Here is a 22,307-nt window from a genome sequence, read left to right as displayed (position 1 = left end):
AAAAGTGCTTGACAAATTGCGCATTTGGGACCCATCCAGGTGTAGGACTTTTCCTTAATGGATGTTTCCTGGGACTTAGTATGTACTTCTTACTGTGGTGGTGTGGAAATGTGCAGTTCATGGCATCTGTCTCTTGGAATATACTACATTAAAAGGCTTAAAAGTGACATATTTATAAACATATTGCTGTCAAATGTCTCTGTTAATAGATGGCCATGCTCTGTAAGTGATACCACAAATAGCTGAGTATTGCATTAATAAAACCCTGGTAAACATTTACTTTCAAATGCAGTTTTACAGCTCCTGGTGTCTCAAACTAGACTGCTTTCACATTACCAAGATTTATTTCTTTTTTGCTTTTTTCTGGGGCTCTGATTAATTTAATTTTCATCCTGCTCTGTACTAGTGCAAATCAAGTTCAGCTTCAGTGCCCCTGAGTCACAGCAGCTACACTGATCCTGAGTTCAATTGCAGCCAGGCAGGGACCAGGGTTTTAAAGTCTGGCAAGGTTTTAACAGTGCCAGAAGTGCTGGTGTTGGAGACCATCAAAGCAGCTCTCCTTTATGTCCCTGTGCACTGAAATACCCTGCAGAGGCAGGATCCCAGGTACTGGAATCCCTCAGCAGAGAGATGGATTTGGGCTGGTTAGCCTTGGTTTTCAGCAAGGGCAGCTGGGGCTGAGCTGGCACTCAGTGGATGGAGCTGGGCTGATTTTGGGAAGCTCTGAGCACCTGTGCTGTGTGTCTGATCCATATCCCCAATCAACCTGGTTTTGTTGAGGTATCACCTTTGGCTCAATATTAATGTACAGCACCTTTCTAACAGTACATTTATAGTCCTCTAATATATAGTAAACATACAGTGGTTTGCAGGAACTTCTATAATACTAATTTAAACACCATAGCAAGTATTTAGGGTCCTTCCATCACCATAATTCACCTCCAGTTGCTTACTTATACAATTCTTGCTCTGCAGGCTTTTGTCACAATCCTTTCTGAGTCCCAGAGTTAATATCAAGATACTTAGAAGTGCCAGATAAAAGCCTCTTCTCCTATTGACAAATCATTCTCCTCCATATTGTTGTTTTCTTCTGTAGAGAGAAAGATCATTGAAATGTTTCAAAAGGCATCTCTATTGTAGATCTCACCTATGGGAGGTTCAAGTGTTTGCTGTGTATTCAAACCCTTAAATCATATTACTCAACCTGCATTGCAAATCCCTGGAGCTACCTACTAAATCAAATAACATGTTTCCTTAGGAAAAACAGGAGATATCAAAATATGTATTATTAAAATCCATTTCAGTGTGGGTGCAATTTGACAATCGGTTCAGCTCTTCATTTCAGCAGACAAGACACTGTTTTTTTTGGTAGTGGTATTACCATGTATTTATCCTTGATTAATCCAGCAGTGAGAACACTGAAAATGGAAACAGTTGTGTGAAGGCCAGGGAAACTTGTGGTAAAAAAAAAAAAATTGGGGAGTGGTTACAAAGACTGAGTAGGGAGGGTCCTGCTTGAAGGTTACTCTGTGCCCATTTTGGGGGTACCAGCATTAGTTATTGCACAGTGTTTGCTAGTTACCAGGGATTACTGAAGGTGTAATGCAAGAATTGTGTATTTGTGTGAGGAGGCAAAGTGTAACGCTGCCTGTGTCTGCCCTGTTTAGTGCTGAGCATCGGAGAAGGTGGATTCTGGGAAGGCAGCACCCGGGGACATATCGGCTGGTTTCCTGCAGAGTGTGTGGAAGAAGTTCAGTGCAAACCGAATGAAAGCAAACCAGGTAATCACATCAAGCCCCTGTTGAACCCTAATGTGACAGATGCCACGTGTCTGGCCCAACAGACACATCAGGGCCTTTGTGCACTGCTAGAAATGGGAGAATTGGATAAAGCTGAGCTGCTGAACTAAAAAATGCAGGTAGGTTTATTGACTGGATTTTACTGTCCAAGCAAAGAGACTTTCTCATGAGGAACTATGCTGAGAAGTACCAAAGCCTTTACACAGAGCTGTATGCAGATATTTTGTATAGGATTATGTTGTTTTTTATTTTCTAAAGGGTGGAAGAATGTCTAATAAATAAATAAGGGAAGAAAACCTGGCCAGTCATCTCCCAGTCTGAGGGAGTCATACAATGCATTTAGCTCTTGCTCACAGCCATGCTGACCTTTCCCTGAATGCTAGAGGAGGCATCCTTTAGTGGGATATCCCATACCCATCCCTACTGATGACAAAGGAAATGGAATCCTCCTTTATCACACACGTATATTGCCACAAGTAACTTTAAGCAAGGAGCCTTTATAGTCCTGGTATAATAAAAGAAAATGAAATCTACATTAAAGCAGGTTATTTTAAGAATTACCTACCATCTCATCATTGCTCTGCTTTTAAGAATTAAGATGTGAGGACATCCTCTCTAATTAAAAGCTCATTATAAATGAGCTCTGAGAATATAATTAATGTTCTCCAGGAGTGTATGAAGTTTGAAATCATCTATTGATGTGTTTTTAGATCTCTGTTGTATTGATTAAGAACTTCTGGCATTGCACAGATGATACACTAAAATTTATGCATTGTATCATTCATTTACAGATGTTTTTCTTTTATGCATGTCATTATAAACTGCAAGGTATACTTTTCTCTTTTTTTTCCCTATGTGGAGAGGTTGTGCTTCCTTTTCTATCTCCCTTTTGAGAGGGGAAAAGAGGAGGAGGGAAAACCAGATCTAATATTTAGAGAGAATAGATTCAGGCTCTGAGAATAGAGGGAGAACAGCTCTGTAGCTCTTCAAAGGGCTTGAGAAAAGTCAGAATTTAGAGATGGAAATGTATTAAACAAAAGGAAGATTGAGGCTGGACTTTCCCTGTGTAGGAACAGTAACCCTGCATTAAATTTGAGCTGTCCATTTGTCTCCAGATCTGTAAAAAGTTCTGAGGGCATGAAGTGAAGTTTAAAGATAAGAAAGAAGTTTTGCATCTTTTTAGTGATTTTGAAGAGAGAGTAACCAAAACTGTTACAAATCCTTAAAGACTTCCTCAAGAATTTCTTCAGGAGGTAAATTCAGTATGTGACAGGATTGTCTTAATAGACGATGATTTTTGAGCAAAAATGTCTTTGGTCATTCAAAGGAACACAAAAATTAAGAAAGAATTGTCACAAGAGGAACAAAAGGATTATGAAGGCTGGAAGCGAGAAAAGAATATAAACAGAAGCATGTTACAAATTTTCTGACATGAAATTATGAAGACTTATGCCATGTGTCTGGCAAAGCACCAGACATTTACTGTAATTTATAACTATTGCCTTCTTTCTGATTGTTTTCCTGTGTGCTTATGGTACAGTGGGAATAATAATGTTAACATAGCTTAAGGCTTTAAATATGCCATTCTTCTACTCTAAAAGGATGAAAATGTAATTAAATAGGAACAAAAGGGACACATTTTCTCTGGCAGTGAACTTGTGCACTCCTATATTTTGCTGGGCTGTCTCAAAAAATGTCCTGCACCCAGAACGAGGTTCAGTGCTTCTGTGAGTAATGTGATAGAGGTTGGAGCTGGGAGGGAAATGAAATATATGGAATGCACAGTATGTGCCATATTATTATTGAAATATGGCATGGAGTGAAAGCAGCTGATCACAGAATTGCTCTGTGCATTCCCTCTGCATAGGAAACAATGGGAATGAAAGGGAAAAGCTTTATAAGCAAAAATCAGCCAGTATTCCCTCTGAGTAAAAATGAAGAAGTAATTTAGAAAAATGTGTTAGGCATGGTGAAATGATTAGAAATTAAATTAGGTCTGTTGGGATTGCTGAAAGAACATCAGCTGAGAAACATCACAAACTTGTGCCTCTTGCAAGAATTTGCATCATGGTCTTTGCAAAGCAGCAGAACTTCTTATGATAATGATTTAGAAAGTAGATCATTTAAATGTGGAGGAAATGAAGCTCAGACTCAGCTTTTTCCATACCAGCACCACAGCAACAGTTCTTTCCCCTCAACAAGATTTAGGAACATTTCTTCCAGCAGCTTCCCTTTGCTATTAAGTTTGAACAATTGTGTTTAATAGAGGCTTGTCATTTGCACACCATGAGTGAAGGAAAGAGGAATAGTTCTTGGAAAAAACAAACTCCAATTAAACACTCCAGGCCCAGTAAAACTGCTGGGCAGGTGTTTCATGTCAGGCTGATGTATAATCTCCCTTCTAAGGAAAGTTCCATTTTTAGGGAACTTTATTGCAATCCCAACTGTTCTCTGGAAGTGGGCAGGACAGAGCAGCACCTGGTTCCTGTGTTCTCTTCAAAGATACCATGCCAGCTTGGCAGGTTCTGTTTTCCAAAGAAAATCATATTGACTGGCATTAATTCTACTTCCTTTCTTTTATCCTCCATTAATTGAGACTTGTAGGAATTGCTCCATTATTTTGCTAGGGTCGATGCCAGGTCGATGGGCTCCCAGTTATCCAGGTTATCTCATTTGCCCTTTAATGGCACCAGCACAGGACCTGCTGCTTTCTAGTTTAAAGTTCCCTTGATATTTTGAGATCCAATGGAAAAAAAAACAACAACAAAGAAAAGAAAATCATTATTGTGGTCTGCTAAATTCTTTTGCCTGCAGAAAGTCTTTTACAAACAAGACTTTTGTGCTACCTCATTTTAAAAACTGCCAGTTTTTGGCATTTTGTAGCCAGTTTTTAACATTCTGCAGAATTCTTCTGAGAGTAGAAATAGTCCCTCAGATGAAGTTGGCACATCATCTTGCATTTTACCTGCTCAAACAGAGAATACAAATGTCACGTATTTACTCTTTCTGCATTGACAGTTATCTTGTGTTAGTCAGTAATGAGCCAATTCCATTTTCAAATGTCTTTCTATTCCAAAATATGTTAAAATTCTTTTGTTGTTTTTTTTTTTTCTAAAATGTTCTGGGTAAGTTGAAAAAATGTTTCTCCTACTTTAATTTAGATGTTTCTGTTTGCTTTTCTTCCATCATAAGGTATTACATGAACTTGAGAGACTTACTACATAAATGCTTTCTGTTACACTTGTGATTTTATGCTCCATATCTTTCAGAATTCAGGGCTATCTGATTGGCCACAACTGAGGTGAAGTATTCATTTTCAGGCTGAAGTTATCTTTAGCTACATTCCAACTTTATCATTTATTGTTCCTCCCTCCCTAAAGTGCCCGGAGAACTCCTAGATTTTACCAATAATACTGATATAAAGGCAGACTCAGCGTGTCTGAGAGATTCTTGCTGTCTTTCAACTCTTGACCTCCTCAGTGCACCTTTCCTTAAGTTCCAGCCTCATTTTTAAAATTTTCAAAGGGTGAGTTTTCATTCCATAGCCTCCTTCGTGCCTTTTTCTATCCTGTGCCCTTGGGATCCACCTTATTAGTAGCTGTAGGAGTGCTGGGTGTTTATTTCAGATTAGGTCTGATGCAGGCACGTGGCTGCAGTGACCATGAGCAGTTCTCCTTTTTCCAGGCAAGGATCAAATCTGTGCCAGTCCCGGGGGCAGCACTGGCAGGGCACATTCCTGGCCCTTCTCTGCCCGTGGAGCTGTGCCCATGCTGACCTCTAGTGTCACAGCAGGCTCTGCCAGGCTCCACGGTGCCTTTTCCTCTCCAAGGTGGCACAGAGGCATGGGATATTTGTGTCAGGAAAGGCCTGTCTCAGGAACAGTGTGGCCAGCAGGAGCAGGGAGGTTGTGCTCAGCACTTTCCCCTGTGCTCAGCACTGGTGAGGGCACACCTCGAGTGCTGTGTCCAGCTCTGGCCCCTCAGTTTGGGAAGACCTTGAGACGCTGGAGCGCGTCCAGAGGAGGCAACGAGGCTGGAGAGGGGCTGGGAACACAAACCCTGTGAGGAACCACTGAGGGAGCTGGGGGTGCTCAGCCTGGAGAAAAGGAGACTCAGGGCTGACCTTATCACTCCCTACAACTCCCTGAAAGGTGGCTGTGGTCAGGTGGGGTTGGTCTCTTTCTCCAAGTAGCACTGACAGAACCAGAGGACACAGTCTCAAGCTGCACCAAGGGTTGGATATTAGGAAAAAGTTTTTTATGGAAAGAGCGATAAAGTGCTGGAATGGCCTGCCCCAGGAGGTGGTGGAGGCACCGTCCCTGGATGCGTTTAGGAGAAGGCTGGATGTGGCACTTGGTGCCATGGTTCAGTTGAGGTGTCAGGACGTGGGTTGGACTCGATGATCTTGAAGGTCTCTTCCAACCCAGTCATTCTGTGATCCTGTGTGATTCTGTGACCTCAGTGATCACTGAGACTCACCCAGGCTGAGTACCACCTCCAGTCCCTTCCTGAGCACAGTGCCTGTGCTTTTGTTTGGTATCCCTTATTCCTGAGTTTCCAACAGCTTGAAAACAGAGACAGATTATGCAGGAATTGCAGAGATCTCTTGCAATGTCTTTTTTACCTATGTAACTGTACGCAGGTGTTAAAAGCAGAAACTGCAACAATCTTTGTCCAGCATTCCCTCTCTATCCCAGAAGTTACCAAACAGGTCCAAGCTGTGTTAATAAAATGCATCCTTTTGCTGTTTCTGAAGCAGAGAATTTTCTGTTTTCCACATTCTTAGTTTTTAACGCCCCGTGCATTCAGTAAAACCAGATTTGTTCCTCATTTCCACCATCCCTTTTTATAATTAGCACAACACCTTCCCAGGCAGTTGAGCCAGCCAGGCTGCTAGAAAATGGATTTGCCTTCCTGCAAGAAGGAAAGATGCTTTACTGTGGATTGAGGAGCTGAAATCTGTACTGACAGAAGGACAGGAGTCTTAGTTTCCCAAATATGCTGTCTGGACATAATAGATATCCATATGTAAAACCAGTGCCTTATCCCATATAACTGATTCTATGATTCTGTGTTAAACACAGCAGTGGAGGGACAAAAAACAGATAAAAACCCCCTTTTCATCCAGCCTAAATGGCCCACCTTTTATAAATCACCCAGATTAGCAAAATCCTTTTTAACAAATTATTCCTGATTTGTTATGATCAGTTCTAGCTAATTTTTAGCTAGAAAGACAACTGAAGAATAAATAGAAATGTTGTGGTGATTATTAGAACTCTGAAAAATTCTATGCACAAATAACTTTGGAAACCATTAGAAATAAGTGGGTTTCAATGAGACAGAAGAGATGGTATCTCACCAAATGAGCACCTCAAGGGTTTTGATAACAAATTTTGATAAATTCTCCTTCCACAAGATTTCACCTTGAGAAGAAGGTGCCTGTGTACCTGTGACAGAATTATTGTGCAGCTTGAACTGTTTGGCGTGAGCAGCAACAGTTAAGGACAAAACATTGCTGCAGCTGGAAGGACTAAATGGAGGCAGTATAAAAGAAATTTATATATGTGAGGGAAAGATATTTTTGTTGGGAGAGTTAATCACAAACACTGTCATGGCAGTAGTGTAAGGAGTACGAAGTTCTGAGAGCTGGGAAATATGTTCTGACTCCACAGTGCAGGCTGGACTCAATATGGCCAAGAGAATATAAAGCCAGATGAAAATCAAATTGAAAAGGCAAGATTGCCTCACATGTAGTTGAAAAACTGTGCTGTGATGCAGATGCAAAAGCAGCCATTTCAAATGGGTTGATAGCTCAAGGGATGACTATTACACTTGCTATGTTATATATTATATTATATTATATTATATTATATTATATTATATTATATTATATTATATTATATTATATTATATTATATTATATTATATTAATCATATCATATCATATCATATCATATTATATTATCCCAGTCAGGCTCTGAAGGTGGGATCCCATTCTAAGCCTGGTACCCAGAGCCCAAGCTGACAGGTCAGGCCCTGTTCAGTCAGTCCCCCTGCCTTGAGGGATGTCTCCAAAGCTCTGACCTCTGAAATACTCTTTCCTGCCTTGCTTCTGTGTTTTGCACAACCAACCTCCTGGCTCATGGGATTCTGAACAATTTCATCTTTTGAGGAGTGATTTTCTGCCACATACTGTTTCCCATGGACAGATCTATCATTAAAGAAAATTGGGAATGGATGACAACACAGTGATCATACACAAAGATCCTCTGTGTCTGATTTATCCTTTAGAAAGATCAAGAATATACCATATTTTTGCTTAAACTGCATTCTCCTCCATCAATCAGGGGGAAAACTATACTGCAACCAAAAAAAAAAAAAAAGAAAAAAAATCTATGCAAAGAACTAGATGTGAGGTGCTGGCAAGCCAGCCCACAAAGCTTGGTGCAGTAATAATCAACTAATTCTGACAACTCTCTGTAGCTGAGGATGTAAATCAACCCCACTTTTTTGTCTCAAGTGATGGAAATTCAAAGAATGAACCTCAGCAAGTTTCTGCACTTTAGCTTTGCTGAGCGAGGCATTTGTGCTCCCAGTGATGACAAACAGCAGTTTGGGAAAAGGCTCTGGAATGAATCATCACTCAATAATAATGGAAAGGGGGAGGCAGAGGTGACTGGAGAGCTGTTTTTATCTGCAGGCTGGCTATGGGAGGGAGCCATCTGCTTCCCACACAACCTGCAGGGCAAGCTCCCTGGCCAAAGGTGCCTTCAAAGGCCTTTCCTTCTTTCAGTCTTCATCTTCTGAGCAAGAAGCAATAGAGATTTCTTACTCCAGCAGGAGTATTTGTTAGAAATCCTTGGGAGCACTGAGTCTACCAACCATTTCAAAATGATGCAGGTCTGGTTTGAAGGAAGAGTAAAATAAAGGATTCCATGATAATAATTTCATCATTTGTCGAGGGTTTGAGGGCAGCATAAAGCCAAAGCATCAAACAAAATTATTCAAATTAAAAAAAAAAAAAGCAAGCCTGTGTCTAGAGCTCGTAGAGAATGTAAGCCTGTCTGCATACTTATCTCTAAATAAGGAATTTTTAATTCATAATATTTTACTGTCTGCTCAGCTGACATGTACTTCATCCCTTTCACTCCCATTTCCATGCTTGCTAAGAGCCACTTAGGAATAACTCTAATCAGCTGGAAAGGAGCAGCACAACTCTCCAAAGCATTGAAATAGGCTAAAAATAAATTGCATAGCAATATAAAATGAGAGTTACGTGGTAGGAAACTCAACATTTCCAGTGCATCTGGGATTGCTGCTGTGTGAAATGGGACATGCAGGTGGGGAGTTTTTCCTCTTCTGGTACTTTCTGCACTTTTTTTTCTCAAGAAATCATCTGTCACACCATAGAGGATCAGAGGATCAAAGAAGTGCAAACTCTGAGGGATGTCTCAAGAAAGGAGTTACTATGATGGTTTATTCCTTTTACTTCCAGTGATGCATTCCCATTTTCTGTTCAAAATCACAGCCCATGGAATAATTTCAAGTTGAGAGCAGATAGAGACATCAGATATGTCTAATGTTACAAATTACTGTAGAAACACCAAAAAGTTAAAGCTATGAAGTGAATGATTTATGAAGTGATGGAGCCTCCTGGGGAATTTAAGCCCAGTTATTGGTTTAAGAGAGAACACTTCAGCTTGTGGCAGAATTTGAGCAGCCCTGTTCTGCAACATGCTAAAAACCTAGGAGTAGTATCTAATTTTTGATTCCCAGTTGTTCTTGTGGAAACTACTCATATAACATGGTTTTTTCAAGCTGTTAAAATCTGTTTTGAGCTTCTCAAATTTTAACAAACCTGGCAGATCTTAATGACTGTTAGTAGACAAAAATCTGTGGCTTTTACCTCCTGGAATTCTGGAGCATTTCAAATTTCATAAAGAATATATATTTTAATTCTAGCATCTCTATACTAATAGAGGTTGATTTTTAATTTATTTATAATTAGTGATACTTTGTAATATCTTATGAACCTATGATCAACTATAGTTGATCTTCTTGCTTTCTCTAAGTATCTTAAATGACAGTAGCAATAGCTTTTACTTTGATTTGGCATCCATTTTTTTCCCCCTGAAATTCTGTTTAACCAGGATTCTCTGATGCACCTGTGTAAATATTATTTATATCAGAACACAACTTCTGTTCAGATCATTCTGGCTATCTATCAGAATTAAATAAGTGGCCTAATTCATCTAACTCATTACATTTAGCATGACCTAACACTTTTAAAAGCAACTTTGAAAAAAAAAAAGCAAGGCAAGCCTTAGATCTGTACATACTTTAAAAGTGTTAAGAAGTCATCTTTTTCTGCTGCACTAAATGACACATTGGGGCTTTTTTTCCCTTCTGATTTTTAATGGCTCAGATAAAAGGCTTGACAACAGAGGCTGAAAACTCTTTGAAACTCTCCCCAGTTAGTTAAGATCAAATTCTTCTTAATTTAAGGAAGATGATGGAGCAAATGCTTAAAGTAATGGCAGTGCTGGAGGTGATCAGGAAAATGATGCCTAAACAGAGCAGCTGTCAGATAATCCATAATCTGTTCTGAAATCATGGATCTGCTTTTTGCTTCCCTCCCTTGCTAGAGAGCTCAGCTCATTGTGTTATAGATCAGTACTAAAGGGGTACTCTGGGGTCAGAAATAGATTCTTGGTCTCCAGATAAAACAGATAGACCTGAGTGAATGTTCCCAATTGTGAACTCACAAAATGGATTGAATTTTAAACGGTAGTGTAACTTGGTTATGTTATATTATACACACACAAAATTATTTACACACAAATATTATTATTTACACACAAAAGTGTGTTTGTGTTTGTAGCTGAGTCTGAAACTTGGGCTTTGCTTTCTGAGCTGAAATGGAAAATGTCCATCAACTTTCTCAACCCTCCAGTCAGTTCACAATTCACAAATATAAAACGTGGCTGTGAAAGTCAAACTGATTTTGTGCATGACTTACAAGCAAAAAGCACTTCAATGTATTGTTTTGGGTCTTTTTTTTAATAGCCAAGGGTTAAACTCTAATTATACAACAATCACTAACTATTCCATGCTTGCAGTTATGTTTTGCACACATCAAGAATTAGTTTAGTGATGTCTAGAGAGACATTGAAAATAGTTCTGTATTTTGGCTGCTCTCCTGAAAATAATGAAAGTAATTATATTGGGTACTCTGTACAACACATTAGTAGTTTGAGGAAATGAAAACTAACATGTCTTTATATCAAATTTTGTTTTTCAGGTAAGTTATAAAGTTATTTTTTAAAAGTTATATTAACATTTGTTAGTCAAGACTTTAAAAAGAAGGAAAATAGTTACATTCCTGACTGTAGATCCTTATATATTACACTTTTTCTTTCATGTTGTCAGGATTAAACCTCTCCTTTGGATTGATCTCATAGGAGCCTTTGAGGCCCTGGGCCACTGTTTGAGAGAAAAATGCAAATATAGATAGGAAAATTCAAGGCACCTTCCTAAAATCCCCAAGTTTTCATGCTAAGATTTTATCACCCAAGGACAAGACACAGCTACCTGCAGCAAACAAAAGATTGTCAGAAGAAATAGTGCCAGAATTGGTTTATTTGAAGGAGCAGAGGATGTTTCTAATGGTTTAGATTTTTGCTAAGAGCTTGCCCCAGAGAAAGGCAAATTAAAGAGTCTTGTTTCATTTTTAGCAAACAAATCTTAAGGGTGTAGTTTGTTTTCAAATGGACTCTTGAATCCCTTATAGTAGTCTTCCTCACTGGTTTTAATGCTTTGCTTATAAATGAATTCCCATTTTCAGGGGTGAGCTGGTGAAATATTACCTCTATTTTGGGCGGCAGGTGGATAGAAGAAAAAGGGAAACTATTATTTTCCTGGAAACGACTTGTTTGTTGGGGGCAAGGAGAGAACAAAGAGGTGGAAATGATTGTCAGAGGGGTGATACATCATTGCCCTGGTGGATAATGCACTTTTTGTGTTTCCTGAGCAGCCCAGCAGTGGGATGATGCTGCTGCAGCTCAGGGAGGAAATTCTGCTATTCACAGGAGTGGCTGTCCTCAGGTGCTCACTCCCCCAGAGCAGATGGCTCAGTGCTGGAAGGACAGACACCTCAGACAGCCCCAGACCTCGCCACGAGGGCTCGGTGCCCCGAGTGCCTGGGGGTGGGAAGTGTTTGTGAGCCTGAGCAGCAGGAGGAGCACACAGCTGGGGAGCAGAGGGGCTGCAGGTGCTGCTGGAGCCACGAGCTTGGCTGCGCCACCACCTCCAGCTCCTCTCTCTGTGTGTTTTTAGCTGTGCTTTTAGTGCTGCCTCTGACCTGGGGAAAAAAATTATATGTCTATATAACTATAACTGTATATAATGATATATAACTATAATATAATTATAGTTATATATAACTATATAAAATATATATTATAATATATATCATATAGATATGATAAAAATGTAAATATATATTATAAATCTTCTATAGTGTAAATATAATATAATATAATATCATAACATATAATATCATAACATATAATATAATAGAATAGAATATCATAGAATATAATATCATAGAATATAATTATATAAAATTTTAAATTTTTTTTAGGTTAGTTTGTGTGCAAAAATCTCTGCAAATTGTTCCTAAAATAGTGACTGCTGTGTCTAAAGTCTAAGTAACCTTGAACCCAAACTTGTATTTAATCGTTCTGTGTCTGGGAAGAGAACTGTTAAATATTGCTGAACTTTTCCTCATTAAACAGGTGTTGAGTTTATTAGCATATGTCTTATTAGCTGGCTAATAATTGCAGGTGATACTGATTATTTAATGAGAAGCTTTACCTCTACCAAGATGTTTTTAAGGATTCATTTTGATAGATGTTTTAGAGTTCAGTTCTGAATATAAAAAATCCTTCAGTTGAACTCTAATGAGTTGAATTACACCATAGTTCCTGTATTTGGAGATTAACTGAGGTTTCACCCTGTTGATAGAACTGGAAGACTAAAATGTATCATAAAAATTCTTGTTCAAAAGTAAATATTTAGAATTTTTTGAAGTCCTGATCTTACTTTGGAGAATGCTGCAACTCATCACATTTAAAAGTTAAGTGGAAATACTTAAGTTAATCAGCCACGCACTTGAGAAAGTTCTTGCAAGGCTGTTTTGATCCAATTTAAGGTGTATTACTGAATCTTTTAAAAGTAAAGAATCAGTAAATACTTGATTATCCTTCTTCTGGATTGACCCAAGTTATAAATAAGGCAGCATGTAAAATCTACCATCAGATCTGCTCAGAATCAAAAGATATTAAGAATTTTCCTTAAAAAAGACTATCCAGTTTCTTAGGTTGTACTATATGGAAACAATATTGATGAAGTGTTTCATATGTCATTAAGCACATGTAATTTTGGGATTCTCCCAGTGTTTTCCAGTACGACTATAAGCGGGTATAAATTTCATGTTGTCGTGTTATTTATGAGGGACAAGCTTGAAAAAGCCTCCAACAGTCCAAGATGTTGGTAGAAGAGAAGGAAAGTAGTTGGCAGCAGGATCACAGGTACTGTCATGCACACAGGGAACAGGATCTGGGCTTTCTAACAGGATTCACTCTGACAAGGTGAATAATCCTTAATAATCCTCCTGTTTCAGATGGCTCAAACAGGTTGATCAGGCACTGAAATGGGTATGCTTAAAATACCACTTATCCCTGATGGCTGGAATCTTGTTCTGGGAAGCATTTGGGAGAACAGTGGTTGTTTTGTGCTGTAAACCAGAATTTGGGCTTAACTCTGACAAAACCTTTTGTAGTGCAGGCTCTGGAGTTTGCAACCTGTCACTAAGGGGCCGATTTATGGTTTGGCTTTCAGCTCTCACTTCGAAGCACAGAGAAACCGCACTGACCCCAACAACAGATAGTTTTGAATGGAAATCAATCAGCTTGAAGTGATTAATGCCTGAATATTATTTAATTCCCAGGCTGGCATGCCCACACCCAGCCCTATCAGGTTTGGCAGACACAGACTGGGATGACCAAGAGTGTTGGGTCACTAAAAGGTTGTGATTGGCTTGAAAAGTAGTTTGAGCTGCAGGTGTAAATTTAAATTGCTACAATCCCTGTCATTCTCATTTAATTTTTTAAAATCCATTCTCACTTCATACTTTTAGAGTAAATTAAATTTGCCCATGTAGTCTCCTGTAGTCAAGCTTTAAGGTAAAGGTTGCAAATGTGTCACTTGAAGGAGCATGAAAATAAGGAACCCATTTCACTCACCCCCTAAAATGTGTGAGAGTGGCTTTAATGTTTTCCCAAACACATACAAAGAGTTATGATATAACATTATTGCTATTCATAAATGTAAGAGATCTATGTTTTTCTGGAAACTGGTTGTTTTTCTGGGGCTATTTTCTGCATTTTTCTTGAAATGTGGCTGCTTTGAAGCATTAAGACACTTAAAATTGCATCATTGCTGATAAAAGATACTTTTACAGCTTTAATTTTGAAGGTACGCTGCTTTTAAAGTTTCTTTTTTGGTTTTTATTTCTTGGGGTTTTTTTTGAGGAAAATCTTTTTCTTGCAAAGATACATTTTAAAGGTTTTTTCTGAAACCTGCAGTATATAACATTGTGTTTTTCCCTCCTGTGATGTGTGTACATGCCACGTATATTTTAAGCATTCATTTTTGATGCCCTAAATCAGGTTTTACATGATTTTGCAATATTCATTTTGCTTACATGATCAGACTTTCACGTGAATATGAAAACACCAGTGATCTGTACTGATTTTTCTCTTCCTTGTTGGTTTTTACCCTGATTTTCTTGCTGAGCTATTTTAAAGTAAAAAAAGAAAAAGATACCCTATAGATCATCTTCCAAATGTGCATAATACATGACCTGGTCCTTAATGTTTTTCAGCATCTCAGAAACAAGAACATATTCTGAATTTTGATTAAATGCATTTGATGAGCCATCTAATGGTTTGATGACAATGTTTAAGTCAGGATTTCTTGAAGTTAATATATTGTGTTACACAAATCAATTCATTCCATTAGTATCCTAAAATCCCAAGCATCTGTTTGGAAGCTCAATAAATTGGATTGCCCTGGTATCTTTATCTGGGATATCAATATTCAAAAGCCTTCCTACATCCTGAACGTGCTGATTGCACCTTTTTCCTTACAGAAAATCAATTACCCTGTCCTACAGCAGCAGAATTTTAAAAAGATACAATCCAAACTTGAATCTCACTCTCTGATTTGACTTCTGGATGCTGTGTGTGTGTACAGCTCTTCTGTGGGCCTTGTTTAAATTCAGGATAAGGTCACCACTGTGCACCTGTTACTGTGCAAAAGCTTTTCCCTACATTTCCTAACAGCCAATGTCATCAAGGGTGCCAGGGCTTTGGAGGAGTTTCTCTTGGCTGTCAGACTGAACTCAAGTCTTCCAAAGAGCCATCCCTAGTGAGGTCTTTTTCTTTGACTTGGTCCCACATTCCAGGCTCACCAAAATTTGGGATTAGCATAATTCTCTCCCAGCCTGTGTTCTGAGTGCTGCCAGAGCCAGTGCTCTGATCCTGTCGGCTGCCAGCCAAAAATTACTTTTTTCCAAGTAAAGTCAAAATTGATATGTGTGGGTAGCAAGAGCAGACAGGACCTTCCCTGGCTAGGAAATGGTGGGAAGCAGTGACTGCCTCGGTGTTCTGCTGTTTGGGGATGCACACAGAGTCTGCCAGAAATGTTCCCTGGGACAGCAGCCCCGCTCCGGATGGAGAGATTGGAGCATGGAAGGAGTGACAGATGTGGGATGAGGAATTGATGAATCTGACTCCATGTTCTCAGAAGGCTAATTTAATATTTTATGATATGATATTATATTAAAGAATGCTATACTAAACTATACTAAAGAATAGAGAAAGGATACAGACAGAAGGTTTAACTACTTAAAAACTCGTGACTCACTCCTCAGAGTCCCAACACAGCTGGATGATGACTGGTCATTAAGCAAAAACAATTCACATGTTGGATAAACAATCTCCAAACCACATTCCAAAGCAGCAAAACACACGAGAAGCAATCAGATAATTATTATTTTCATTTTTCTCTGACGCTTCTTAGCTTCCCAGGAGAAGAATCCTGGGCAAAGGGATTTTTCCAGAAAACATGACAGTGACAAAGGGATGTCCGCGAATAAAAGCGCCCTGGCTGAGGACGTCGCCCTTCTGCTTCTCTCTCTCACACACACTCACAGTGATGGAGGTGCCCCTCGGCTGATGGGTACCGTGGGCTCTGAGCTGCGTTTCCTGGAGCTGTCCCTGCATTCAGGAGCTGGTCACTAGATGGCATCTTTGGGTACAGAATTTAGGGGAAAAATCATCTCTAGCGTTTCATTTGTACTCAGCCTCGTTTCAGCTCACTCTTATTTCTGCCTGGATATAAAAACCTAAGAAAGGACATGCCCAGGCAGCAGGAGACAGTGGGGAAGGAAACTTTTTCTGTATTTTTTTGTACTTTCTGAGCAGTGGGGTTTATCTTAAATTCTAATAATTATGTGTAAACATTTTGCAATACTTTTCTAGGTAATATTTCTGGAAATTTTTGGATTATGTATGAATACAGATCTAGGAATCTGCCATTTGTGGGGATTTTTTCCACACTCCTTACAGATGATAGTCAATCACTTGGAAATATTCCAGATAAAATCACATCTTGAAAACACTTGAAAGTGAAAAGAACCAGTCAGCAGTTACCAGCAAGGATTTCCAGGTTAAAACAAAAATAACTTCTGCAGCACAGAAGAATATGTCCAGCACTCTAATCCTTACATATTAAGATACCTTTTTATATTTTTATATAGAAATACATAAAAGCTGCTGTCCAAATTCCCTTGATTTGAAGGTAATATTGATCTCTTTCCTAAAACCAGCTGAAGGTGAGGGGAATTCAGTAGGTGGCAGTCCTCTTAAACCAAAGAAGAAACAGTGTGACTATCAGAGAGTGGGATATGAATGCAATAAAGAGTTTGTTAAACATTTCCATGTCATCCAAAGTCAGTATGGCTTGCATTTTTTATTTAGAGTCCTCCAAGCTATGGACACTTTCTTTTTCCTATCTGTAGCTGTTCTGTAAAACCATGATGATAACCCTCTAAATGTATTTGAGAAAAGTTCTTCTTGTAGGCTTCTCCTGAGTGCTTGTCAGTGTGTCTAGAGCTTGTTTTGGTTCTTTTTCTTTTTTTTTTTTTTCTTGCTTCTCACACAACAAGAAGGATCTGTCACTCACAGATTACCCAGTGTTTTCATCTGAATTTCTTATAGGACGATCCTTAGAACAGGAATCACTGTTCTCACTCAACAAATGGCCTGTGCCATTAAAAATCTCCTCTTGCACTCTTCCCAAAGAAGTTGAATCCTTTGGCAATGGTGTCAGCTGCCTGTTTCCCTTTCCCCCAGTGGCAAAGCTGGTCTGCCATGGATTTGTATCCATGATGCTCCTTGTCAGCAGCATGAGGGACCTCTCTTTGATTCACTCCTCTTGTTTGTCATAGTAGGGAACAGCTGCTGGTTTTTTATCTTATCTACAGGGCAGATTTGTTACCCCAGCAGTGTGCAAATTTAGGCACACAGTTTGTGGGAATTGGGAGTGGGGCTGGGCTGAGCTTCATCCCTAAACTGGCTACAGCTGTGAGCAGCAGGTGAGCAGCACTGACAGCAAGGAGCCAGGGAGTGCCCAGGGGCACTGAGCAACCCCCAAAGGGAGCAGAGGGCACACAGGTGCAGGGCATCAACAGGAGGGGATAAAAGGCTGGGCTAACAAACAGGGACGGCAGATGCTTGCAGCCTTCTGAGGTGAGAGGATGTTACTCTGGATGGGCAGGTGCCTGAAGCCTTCTGAGGTGGTGAGGTGTTACTCTGGGTGGGTTGATGCTTTCTGAAATTGTGTGGTGATACTCTGTGTATCATGGCTGTCTCAACTGTGACATGCAAGCTATTTGAAAAGTAATAGCACAAAAATACATTCATTTAAAATAAAATAAGTCAGAGCTTTATTGGTGTGGAAGAGTGTGAGTTCTAAACCTGTTAAATATAACTCGTGTTGCCTTCATCCCTCCTGTTTGCTTCACTTCCAGCCCCTTTCAAGGAGCCTACGATCACTCCCCCTTGTGTGAAAGGAGTGCACTCAGAGATACTTTTTTTAAAATAAAGCCAAGGGAGTTGTTTGTTTTCCTGAAACACAGAAGGTGTCAGAGGCAAAAAGCTCTGATAAGCTGCTTAATATGCTCCAACAGTGTTGGTAGACACACAGGGGGCTCAAGTATGGACAGGTTGAAGGGAGTTTTTAAAAACATTTAGGATTTTTTGATTGTGACTGTGGCTTGTCCTTCTCCCATGTCTTTGGTCAGATTTAGGGTGTGGGAAGAAAATGTGGCAAAAATACAAATATTTCCAAGGAGGCCACTGAAGATGAGGCCAAAGAATGTCTGAGAGAAATGAGTAAATGTTGAATAAATGTCTTCTACCAGAGGGATAGTGTAAAAGTGAGAATTCACATGAACTTTGCTGCTGCAGTTGTTTCCAACAGCTTCTGTGTGTGAAGGTGTGAGTGGATGACTTCTGTGGGTTTTACCCAGTTATAGATTGTATATGTGTGACAAATCATGGAAGAGGAATCAGAGAAAACTGTTGTGTGCTGGGAAGCACTCAGAGCAAATCTGTATTGTAGCGGTCTAAAATAAACAGTTGTGTGTTTGTTTTGTGTTTTTTTTTTTTTTAATAGTCTTGTCCACTAGGAATAAATATGTTTTTAAACATAGTAGGATTCCATCACTTTGCATAATGTACTGGAAATACAGTCAGTGGAGTAGAAATAATTAAATGAAAAGAGAGTGGTTGATGGTCCTTTAATCTTTTTATGTGCCACATAAATGCTAAAGTAAAGTACACAACTCTAATAGCTACTTAATGGCCATGCAGGATGTTGTGCAGTGGGCAAATAACTCTGCAAATGAAGAGCTGCTGCAGAAATCCTTTTAAAAAGTGTGGAAGAAAGTGACACAAGCTTTGACTGAGTGGAAGTATGAAACAGATTGGAATGGGATATCACCTTATCACTGCTGTGCTTGACTGGGCAGAAATAACACAAAATCACCTTCTATTATCTTGGGAATGTCTTTGACATCTCTGGTGATCAAAGGCATCATTTTGGGCTTCCCAGTGTCTGTAACCTCGCTTGTGATCAGGGGAGGAATCACATTCTGAGGTTGTGTCTGTGGCTGCAGCAGCAGAATGCGGAGCTGAATAAATCTTGAGCTAAATTCTGTTTCCAGATTGATGTGTGGATATGACAGGAGATCTCATGATCTCTAATTGCTGTTGCTTATTCCAAGTGGTTCTTGCTGCTTCAGGATGTTGAAAATGCCAAAAGTTAGGTCTGCTTGGTAGTTTTCTAAAATGTCTTTAGTAAGTGCCTCTTAGAGAGGAGGGCAGCTTGAAATGTTGATTTGTGCAGTGAAGCAAAATTTTGATCAAAATTTAGTTTGGAAAAGTATTTCTTAGCTCTGATAATGGAGGGAAAGAAAATAGATCCATAAGTATAGTTTCTAAAATAGAATCAAAATAAAACAGGAGAGGCTTTGGCCAGGGAAGTGTCCTCTGGGATTTTTCATCAATCAAAAATATACATTTAAATTACATTCAATTTATATAATTTAGAGGGTGTTTTCCCCCTCTCTATATTTTGTACTTTCCACAAAGCTGTTGAGGCCTTTTTTTTTTTTCTTCCTCTGATTTCTAATCTCCTGACATTTTGGCTAAAGAAGTCCATTTCATTAGATCCCTAATTATATATTCAGGAAACTCCTCTTTTCTCTGGTTTTTTGGCTAATGACCACTCTGCTTCACTTTATCTCCAAGCAAAATGTATGATGGCTTTTATTTCTTTAGGAAATAAATAAAGCAGATGGCATTTAGCACAACATCTGGGAGAAAAAAGATCTTTGAAGTGTATTTAGTAAAGTAAACACTGTTAAAATGGATTGATGGCTTTACCTATAATACCCCTGGGTAGAAGGCAGGTTGTTTTAGTTCCTACCTATTTTGAGTGTTTTGTATCTAGAGACAGGATTAGAAGTTGATGTGTGCCAGCAGTATTTCAGTTTATGACATTTTGTGGAGAAAAATCTTCAAAAAATCAGTGTTATTCATACTTGGGTTCTGGGAGGAGCACCCTGATTCCCAACACACAACACTGCAATTGATTTTTGTGATTTCAGGCCAACAAAACAAATCAAAATGCATCTAAAGCTGGCAGAACTGCAGTTAACTCTAAATCCCACACTGTGAATAGCAAATCTACCTTTATCTGCCTCATTCCTGTTACCCATTTCTAGATGAGGCTTCTTCTTTTAAACAATATAATCTTAAATTTTTGACATTATAATGTTCTTGAGGTGACAAGTTGTCAACTTCAGGTTATGTGATGAGGAAAGAGATTATCTAAAAGCAGTTATTTGTCCATTTTCTCCTGAAATGCTGGTGATGTGTGACAATAAGTTGAGGTGCTCTAGCAGCCCTGTGAAGGGTAATTAGACAGTGATGCATGAAAGAGTGATTGTTTAACCAGCTGGAACTTTCTGAATGTCCAAAGAACTCTTCAAGCTGTGCAAACCATTATCACTGGGAGGTGATTATGTCTTGTGCTGTCTGTGTGCAGGATTAGGATAAATAATAAAATGGGATTTTTTAATGATATATTTGGAGGATGAGATTTGCATGGCCTCTTTGTGGATTAAGTTTGGATATGCTGAGATGCAGTTTATATGTGAGAAGGAGATAAAGGAGAGGGAGCAGGGGGAGAAGGTGGGAGTGTGATTATCAAGCACAGAGAGTTGGCTAATCCAGGTGGGCTTAATACACTCAATTACATTTTTAGAAAGGAATAAACCTACTAAGTAGAGATCTCAATTAAGTGCATCCCATCTTTGAGACACTTTTTGGTTGGTTTTTTTTTTGGCAAAACAAAAATTCACAAATTGAAAATCTCTCCCACTTTTCTTTATTTGCCTTTTTCCATTCAAATTTGAGAGGTCACAAAGTCCACAATATAAAAGCTTCTAACAGGTCAAGGCTGTGTTTTTACATTTTCACTTTGCAAATTTGAGAGTGGTTTTGGGAGGTTTTGTATGTCAGTTGAGAGGTTCAAGCTTTTTACATAATTTCTCTTTAAAAAACATCCAGACTATTTGATTTCTTCAGTTATAACATTTTACAAATCTCATAAGTACAAAGATGCAGCATGATTCCTTTTTTCTTATTAGTTTATAGGCATTAAGCTGGGCACATAATGGAGTTTCAGGAATATGTCAGTCTTAGGAGAATTTATTTCCATATCACTGCTTGCTTCCAAGAATTAGTAATTTAGGCTTGCAGAAAACATCTAGAAATTACAAGTTTATTTTGCCATTCCTGCTTTTCTAACCTTTGGGCACCTTGGAAATGGGTTTTGACATTTCCGTAACAATCAAACAAATGTACATTTTTATCATTAAATTTACAAGCTGAAAGCTCAGGTGCTTTTTCAGCTGCATGACTTTAATCCAGGTTTATTGCCTGCCTTTGGTGTTTGCTGTGGTCTCTGGGATGCTGTTTGCACTCCCTGTGCCTCAGGTACCTCATTCTCTAAATTGCAAAGATTTTCTGAGGAGAAACTTCATGAATGTTGACCCTCAGCAATAATCTGGTCTTTTATGTGATCCATTTCAGGATTGATTTTCAATTCTATTTAGGCAATTTCATCCTAATTGCATGATTTGAATTTTGTTTAGTTTTTGTAATACTTGTATTACAAATATTTATCCTACAAGTGCATGTTCAGATATTATTCCAAAACTGTGTAATATCAGAATTTTTTTAAACCTTCACTGGATTTTGGGGAAAACAAGACAAACCACTCTTCAATTTAACCAGTGCACAATTAAAAGCCATCTAATTTTCTAGTGATCCATTCATGAGGGTTTCAAAGTGTGTTCTAAATAAAACTTCTTTAGTTTCTGTCATAGAAGAACTCAAAAATCTTAACTTTGCAAACAATTTTACAGTCACATTTAAATAAATCCTTAATCTAGAGTCAACTAAGTGGTGAAAAACGAAACTTGAAAGGGCCTGGCTTGAGGTGTAGATAAAAGATTGTCAGATTTGAAAAGGAAGACCTACTTACTGCTCCTTTTTGTGAAGACTTCAGTAGATGAAGAAAAGGCATTAGGTGAAATTGTAAGAACTAACAAACCAAAAGCTAACAGAAAGGATAATATATATATATTTCACTTTGATTTTTAGTATGATCTTTTTGTGAACTTAATGTATACTTATGTCCCCTCCCCTTTTTGCCCCCCTTGTTTTGGTTTTTACAGTCTATGAATTTGAATCTAATTAATTAGACTTTATTTCCAGTGGTGGCTTGGTGTCAGCAAGGAGAACCCCAGGCA

At 38.8% G+C, this 22,307-nt stretch overlaps 1 protein-coding gene across 3 annotated transcripts in view; it reads left to right on the top strand.

Annotated features, from left to right (window-relative positions):
- Nucleotides 1-22,307, top strand: part of SHANK2 (SH3 and multiple ankyrin repeat domains 2) — a 250,055-nt gene that overhangs the window by 83,966 nt on the left and 143,782 nt on the right. For all 3 annotated transcript variants that reach the window (XM_054515204.1, XM_054515206.1, XM_054515205.1), the window contains one exon: nucleotides 1,668-1,781. In XM_054515204.1, coding sequence (XP_054371179.1) covers nucleotides 1,668-1,781 — 114 coding nt within the window. The remainder of the gene's footprint in view (nucleotides 1-1,667; nucleotides 1,782-22,307) is intronic.

Source organism: Molothrus ater, chromosome 6 (genome assembly GCF_012460135.2).
Source record: "Molothrus ater isolate BHLD 08-10-18 breed brown headed cowbird chromosome 6, BPBGC_Mater_1.1, whole genome shotgun sequence".
In the NCBI taxonomy this organism is placed as follows: Eukaryota; Metazoa; Chordata; class Aves; order Passeriformes; family Icteridae; genus Molothrus; species Molothrus ater.
Note: the sequence above shows the minus strand (reverse complement) of the source record. Positions and strands in the feature narration are given on the sequence as shown.